The sequence below is a fragment of the Pinus tabuliformis genome, chromosome 9 (assembly GCF_031772625.1).
Source record: "Pinus tabuliformis cultivar Carrire ecotype Pingquan chromosome 9, CPIR1, whole genome shotgun sequence".
Classification (NCBI taxonomy): domain Eukaryota; kingdom Viridiplantae; phylum Streptophyta; class Pinopsida; order Pinales; family Pinaceae; genus Pinus; species Pinus tabuliformis.
Genome location: NC_142307.1, coordinates 1,855,917,574 through 1,855,925,712, shown reverse-complemented (window position 1 = coordinate 1,855,925,712; position 8,139 = coordinate 1,855,917,574). Strand labels below are relative to the sequence as shown.

At 37.3% G+C, this 8,139-nt stretch overlaps 1 protein-coding gene across 1 annotated transcript; it reads right to left on the bottom strand.

Annotated features, from left to right (window-relative positions):
* LOC149156274 (protein DELAY OF GERMINATION 1-like) lies at positions 1 to 408 on the bottom strand. The gene has a single exon (XM_089444708.1). It carries the CDS (start codon positions 406 to 408, stop codon positions 1 to 3), a length of 408 nt encoding a protein of 135 aa, XP_089300834.1.
* Positions 409 to 8,139: the final 7,731 nt, after the last annotated feature.

The window sequence follows — 8,139 nt, the reverse complement described above, 5'->3', positions numbered from 1 at the left end:
CTACAACTTGTTTATCTGGTACAGCTGTTTAGAGGACTGAGTAGCCAAAGTAAAGGTATTTATGCCTCTGAGCAGCTCGGCCAACTCTAACTCTAATTGTTTCCCTATTTCAGCACAAGCCAACTGAAATATCATGGAGGGTCTCCATCCTCCAATCCAAAGGAAGGCATTTTCTAGAAGGTTATTCCATGTGGGGCAGAACATGGCTAAAACATTACGCTTGGCTGCTTCGACCCTCATACTGTAATATCTCTCATACTGGCCTAAAATTCTCAGAACCTGGGTCTGAAGATATTCGTCATCCATTCCACTTTCCAGAGCAGATTGGAGATCTCGGACCTGTATTTTCTGCTCAACAATCCAGTCAGAGAAGAATTCCTCATAAATCTGGTTATTTGCAGATGTCATATTGCTATAGATTGGTGTATATCAAACAACTTTTAATGTGATATAATGGTGGTCCTGTCAACTAAAAACTATGTGTAGATTTTAAAATGATAAAGGAGTTCTATGTGTAGATTTTAAAATGATAAAGGAGTTATGATATGCACGGGTGCATTTGACCAGTGGAATGGCGCTCCCTCTATTCAGCGAAAAGTTCCATATTGGTTATGAGGTTAACTCATTTTTTTAACGTGAGTTTAAACGAATTAGAATTTATTAATAGAATGAGGATTGTTTTGAGAGATAAGGAATAATGGTAATTTTTTAAATGGAGAGATAAGGAATAATGGTAATTTTTTAAATGGAGAGATAAGTATTATTGACATTGATTTTGTTGTAATGGAGTAATAAGGCGGGTGGGGCATTTTTTTCTTGGAGCGATTATTTTTTGTATTTTGGGAATTATTATTTGTAAATGTTTGGGCCAGTAAATTTTTGGAGTAATAAGGAGATTTTATTTGTAATTTTTTATTTGGAGATATACGTGTGATATTGTAACTCAAAGTAATTTTTTACTTTGAGGGGGGGTTAGAGTATATTTTGCATCAAATATATCTCCTCATTTGTAATTTTTTATTTGGAGATATACGTGTGACATTGTAACTCAAAGTAATTTTTTTACTTTGAGGGGGGGGTTAGAGTATATTTTGCATCAAATATTGCAAGGATTGTAAATCAGTCAAATTTTGAAAGATTTCATTGTAAAATTTTAAGATAAATTGACTAGAGCCAAGTGCAAAGCTCAGACAATTCTCTCCTCCAACGACTATATGAGGGTCAAGGCCAAGCCCTGGTAGATCGTTTTTGCGTGGTGTGTTTCGTGTGACGTGTTTCTCATCTTTTCCTTGTGCTTGATTCTTTTTTATACAAAGCTCCAAAACTACAATGTCGAAGTTAATTAATCTGTTCTCTGATTCTGATAAGCTTGAAGGGATAAAATCATACAAAACATGGAAACGTCTCATTGAAAGAACTCTCATATATAATGAATTGTGGCAAGACATATGTGATGGAGACATTAAGCCTAATAAACCCACAGATGTAGCTTCACTTGCAAAATGGGAAGTTAAAAATGTCAAGGCACTAGCTCTTATAAAGTCCTCAGTTAATGATGAGATGTATATTCATATTGAAAACGCCTCAGATGCATGGACTGCTTTGCGTACTTTTAAAGATCTATTTGATACACAACCTGAATCAAAAAAGGTTGATATACAACTTAAGTTGCTTCAACAAAAACTAATTGAAGGGGGAGATGTCCTTGAGTATATCTCCAGGCTTAAAAATATTAAGCAAGAAATAGTAAAAGCAAGATTTCCACCAGTAGATGACAGTTTCATGACCACAATTCTAATTTCTGGATTGCCTTCTTCTTACACTCATTTTTTGGAAACTCTACAAGTGACTGGAAAGTTAGATAAATTAAATTTTGATAAGCTAAGTGAGATGTTAGCTCAACAAGACAAAACTTTTGGGAAGAAGAAACAAGGGGAAGATGTCTTCTTCACAGAAGCCAGCACAAGTAAATCATCAACTGACAATTCTAAAGGAAGAGGACATTCCCATCCACATCCAGCAGCATATAGTGGACAAGGTTGTGGAAGAAGCCAAAATAGAGGAAACTTTCAAGGAAGAGGAAACAGTCAAGGTAGAGGAAACTTTCAAAATAGAGGCAACTTTCAAGGCAGAGGAAACTTTCAAGGAAGAGGTCAAAGTCAAGGCAGAGGGACAACTCAAAACAGAGGTCAAAGCAGAGGTAGAGGACAGTATCAAGGAAGAGGCAGAGACTTGAATCAAATTGTTTGTAGAAGATGTAACAAAGTGGGCCATTTTACAGAAGATTGTAGAACTTCCATTGATAAAATTCCAAAGTTCCATCAAAACACAGCTCAATTTGCCACTGATCAAGATAATGATGGTTCGGAATATGTATTCATATCAAGTCAAAGATCAGAATCAGCAGCATTAGTTTCCACCTTTTTTCAAAGTGATTATGAAGATGCATGGATTTTAGATACAGGAGCAACTCAACACCTGACTTTTCAACAAGACTTATTTTGGAACTTCCAACCATGCCACCTTAGTTCAATATTTCTTGCTGATAATACAAAACATACTCCTTATGAAAAGGTGTCATTAAATTTTATCTTCCTGACATTGGAGAAAGATTGATTTCAAATGTATGGTATGTACCCACCTTTATAAAGAAGTTGTTGTCTTTAGTCTCGATCTGACAAGCTGGAAATCAGGTGGTTTTGGAGGATGGCCTATTTAGAATTAATTCAATCAAACAAAACATGAAACAGTGATGACAGGATACGAAGATGGAAAACTGTTAAGGATGAAAGAAACAGTTATTCCAAGGAATTATGACTGTGCAGGAGCAGCAAGCACAAACATTTCACCTATTAGATTATGGCATGTGAGATATGGACATCTAAACTTTGACAGTCTCTCTCAACTACAAAAACAAGGAATGGATAAGGGAATTCCTACCTTCAAGAAAGAAAATGCAAGATTTGAAGCTTGCATTTATGGAAAACAAAGTCAAGAACCTTTCCCGACAATCTCATGGCGAGCAAACTGGCGTTTGCAATTAGTACACAGTGACATTTGTGGACCCTTGCAAGCTTCTCTAGGAGGTCGCAATATTTCTTACTCTTTATTGATGATTTCAGTAGAATGACATGGGTTTACTTCTTGAAGCATAAATCAGAGGCATTTGAAAATTTTAAAAAAAATTGTCAACTTGTTGAAAATGAAGTCCAGGAAAATATTGGCACTCTTAGAACTGACAGTGGAGGAGAATTCACTTCAAATGTATTTCAAAATTATTGCAAAGACAATGGGATCAAACGACATCTTACAAATGTCTATGCTCCACAGCAAAATGGAGTAGCAGAAAGAATGAATCGCACTTTTTTAGTAATGGCGATATCTATGTTAACTTTTAAAAAGTTAAGTCCTAGTTATTGGGCAGAAGCAATCCATACAACTGTTTACTTAAGGAACAGGTCTCCCACTACTTCTCTGGATGGAATCACACCTTATGAAGCATGGTTTGGTTTCACACCTAAAGTTAAACACCTTAGGGTTTTTGGTTTCGTGTGTTATGCCTTAGTTCCAAAAGAAAAACGAACTAAGCTAGACTCACGAAATTTTAAATGCATAATGATTAGATATTCGTATGAGAAGAAAGCGTACAGGCTTTTGTCAAATGGGAAACTTATTGTCAGCAGAGATGTAATTTTTTATGAAACTAAGAGTAACAGTGCTGAAGAAATAGAACATCTTCTTAAAAAATTGGAAACAAAAGGAGATAAAAGGAAAGGAAACAATCCAAGTCAACCAAATTCACAAAATTGGTATGAACTTTATTTTTCTTCCTCTGAAGATGATTCATCCAGTCCATCTACTTCACCAACACAGTCTGGGTCTTCTGGCAGCTCATCAAAATCTCCTAGTAGCAGTAGTTCTTCTGACAATGATTCTCCGCCCCCAGAATAGCAGTTGATCAACGTACCTCGGTTTACATTAATCCTCTTTATAATGATGGTGACTTTTCAGAATCTCAAACAAATGAACATCAATTGCCAAATGGGTTGTTCAACTTTTGAAAGATGTAAGGCCCGATGAGAAAAATAAAACAAGAACAAGGGGGTCCACCAGGAATGAAGGAAATTTTGCCTTAATCACAAATGTTTTTACTGAACCCTCCACGTACAAAGAGGCAGTAAAATATAAAGAATGGCAACAAGCTATGATTGAAGAATACAAGGCAATTCAAGACAACAACACTTGGAAACTTGTTGATTGTCCTCAAAATGTTAAACCCATCGGATGCAAATGGGTTTACAGAATTAAGTACAACCAAAATGGATAAATCGACAAGTACAAAGCTAGACTTGTGGCTAAAGGTTTTGCACAGCAGGAAGGCATTGATTATGAGGAGACTTTTTCTCCTACAGCAAAATGGAACACCATCCGCTTAACACTCACATTAGCAGCACAAAAAGGATGGAAAGTTCATCAGATGGATGTAAAGAGTGCTTTCCTCAACAGAGATTTACAGGAAGATGTATATATGACACAACTGCCAGGTTTTGAAATTGAAGGTCAAGAACATAAAGTATGTAAACTGATTAAGGCTTTATATGGGCTAAAACAAGCTCCACGAGCTTGGCATGCCAAAATGGATGAATACCTTCATAAAGTTGGTTTTCAATGAAGTGAATCTAATGATACTTTGTATGTACGTCAACAAGGTAAAAATATGGTTATTCTTGTTATGTATGTAGATGATTTTATCATTACTGGAAACAATGATGATCATATTGTACAAGTGAAAAAGGAGTTACATGCAGGTTTTAAGATGACAGACTTGGGCCTACTTCACTACTATCTTGGAGTTGAAGTATTCCAACGTCCACATCATATTTTCATTTCTCAGAGTAAGTATGCAGCAGAAGTTCTTCAGCGCTTTGGAATGCAGGATTGCAAGCCCGTTCTTACCCCCATGGAACAAAACTTGAAACTTTCAAAATTTGAAGAGGGGGGGGGGGGGGGAAGGTGGACAACACTACTTATAGACAGTTAATTAGTAGCCTGATTTATTTGACAATGACTCGACCAGATCTATCTTATGCAGTTAGTATTCTTTCATGTTTTATGTAGGAACCATGAGACAGCCACTAGAATGCAACCAAAAGGGTTCTACGATATGTCCAAGGAACAAAAGATTCTGGTCTTCTTACAACAAGACTAAAAACTTTGTACTTGGTAGATTTTCAGATGTCGAATTTGCTGGCAGTATTGATGATCAAGAATCAACCTCTGATTATTTAATGCACATGGGGTCAACTGCAGTATCTTGGAGTTGCAAGAAACAAGCTATAGTGGCAACTTCTTCAGCCGAAGCAGAATACATATCATCATGGGAAGCAGCATGTGAAATTTTTTGGTTGCGTAGAGTTTTGGAGGATTTTGGCATTCCTCAAGTAGAAGCTACATCATTGTTCATCGATAGGCAGCCAACCATAAAGCTTGCAAAGAATCCAGTTATTCATTCCAAAACAAAACATGTGGACACCAAGTATCATCACATTAGATCACGCATTGCCAAGGACATTATCAAGCCAGTTTATTGTCCTTCAGAAGATGAGGTCTCCGATATTTTCACAAGACCACTTAGCAGGATCAAATTTAATAAGTTCAGAGATGAACTTGGTATCTGTTGTAATGTATCTTTGGATCATAGGGGGGAATGTTAGATGATCCAAAATACAAAATTCATAGTTCACAAAGTTAGGATAGAATATTTATTTATTTAGAATATTTAATTAAATATTGGAGACACTTAGAAATAGAATATTGTTGTAAAAGATATGACATCTAGAATAATGTCGTATCTTAGGCTCCAATTTAGGAGTAGAGTTAGTAGATTGGTTAGAATGGCATTTATTGTAAATGGACACTTGTTAATTTAATAAGTATTCCATAACTAGAATAGGTTAGCAAATTAAGCTTATATGTAGCTCATTATCCTGGTTGCAATTGAGTTGGTGTGTGTGTGTAAACTCTTGCAAAATTATTATGTAATTTCTTTTCTGATTAATAAAATTGTGCATCTAAGGACACTTCTGCCATTAGAAATGGTATGCCTTCCTGAGTGGATTTTTCTTTTAAACATGAGTGGGTGTCACTCTAAATTTTGACATCTATTTCACCTAGCTCTTTATAATATCTCTGGTGTTCACAAAGTCGTGGGTGGCATAGAAAAGTGAATCCATGTGGTTCACTGGCTGAGGTAAATGATACATCTGCTGATAGTTCTTCGTCCTAAAGTTAGCAAGTTGTATCCCACTGGCACTGCTCAATGTCATAGTCTCAGGATCTATGTGTGAGACAATCCAGTGGATGACATTGGCACATGGGAAGGTTGGGTACCAGTATGCAAACTTATGTAAGCCTGACAGATGGACACTGATATAAACCTGTGGATCCTCTAGATCTTCCTTGAATTCCCCTGCAAATATATACTTGATTTCCTGCCATGTTAACTTCATGCCCTTCTCAATGAACAATTAAGTGTTTGCATAAACTAGCAAATTCACTGACACCTGCTCAACTACTTCCCCAATGCTACTCTCGATAGTATCCTTTGATGAAACTCTCTTGGAAGCCATGTTACCTATAACTGCTAGAGAGTTTCTCAACAACTGTTGTACCTGGAGACAGAGAGGACACTCATGGCATGAAAATGTTAGCTTGAAACCAAAAGCACTTCAAGAACAAACCAAGAAACAAACTGGGCAAATACTGGGAAGGATTGCGTAATCTTGGCTCACAGAGGTGACTAGCTTCCAGTTGGAACTGTGCATTGTGTAGTCCCAACAGTCAGTGGGGAGGTCTTACTAACTTGAACTACACAACGGGCAGTTCAATCTAGGCACAAGATAGGAGATACTACATATTGCACAATATCAATGGCCAAGGCTTGGGGCTGGCTCCTGGAACTGTGCAGTTAGAGCTAAGACTTGGCAGCCTCTGCAAAATTTATGGAGCCAAGGAAGAGCCTTGAGATCCAGAAATGTGTAGTGCATGCAAGGGAGGAGCAAGATCCGGGCCAAGGAAGCCCATATCTTCCTAATGGGAGCATGAAAACGAGCAGATTTGAAGGAGGGAATGATGGTGAGTGGAGAATTGAGTGAATTATGATGCATGCAAATAAAACGAGTGCAGGAATAAATCAAACTGAAGAACAATAAACTGTGTGGAGAGAGTCGTTGCAATGGCGACCATTAGTGCAAAAATTGGGTAATGCATGGGATGCTTGGGAAAGGCAATGCAAAACTTAAAATAGCACTTCTACAAGCTAAAGCAAATAAAAACTCCAGTGTTTGTTCAATAAAATGGGTAAAACAACATTGTCACAAGCCAAAAAAACAAAAGTGACAAAAAAAAGACTAGAAAAGCAAGGCTTACCTAGAAAAGTTGCGACAAATGTGTCGAAGGTTCGTTGGTCTCCTTGGGAATGCCAAAGATCCAAGATCAAATGTGAAAATGAGCTCTAGCAACATCCATTAAATAGATTTGGTCAATTTAGGTTTTATGTCACAAAGGCCAAAAATCTAGGAAAAAGCGACAGCTGGCGGCAATTTCCAAAATAACTCAAGTGCCACCTCCAAACTGCTAAAAATAGATCCCTATTTTCTAGGCATGCTTTTTTTATTTTCTTTCTTTTTTCAGGAAAAGTTTCCATGCATTTCCCAGAGATATTGCGTAGTTCCGAGGAGAACTAGGCAACTCACTGGCTCATGCATCAGGCAGTGGTTGAGGAAAATATTATGTGCAATTTCTGGGCTGAGTGGCCCTGGCTACCTCTCATGCTCTGCATAGTTTCCCAGTTGAAGGTTGGCCATCAACTTGTTCTACGCAATTTTGGAGCTGAAGGCGCATTGTTGGCTTGGATTGTACAATTCCTGAGTGCAAGGTTGGTTGCCCTCAAGGATTGTGTAGTTTACTAAGGCAAGCATGGAATGAGGTTGAAACCAAGTCAAGAGATTGGATTGTGGGTTAGATAGTAAATCATGTAAGAAACACAAGCCATAAATCAAAAGATAAATCTCAATCATATCACAAGTACATGGGTTAGTGCAAGATAAGTTGTTGTAATTTACGAGGGAGTCTCCAAAA

What these genes read in the sequence shown, in the direction of transcription:
- LOC149156274 (XM_089444708.1), bottom strand. Translation starts at nt 408, where the DNA reads ATGACATCTGCAAATAACCAGATTTATGAGGAATTCTTCTCTGACTGG.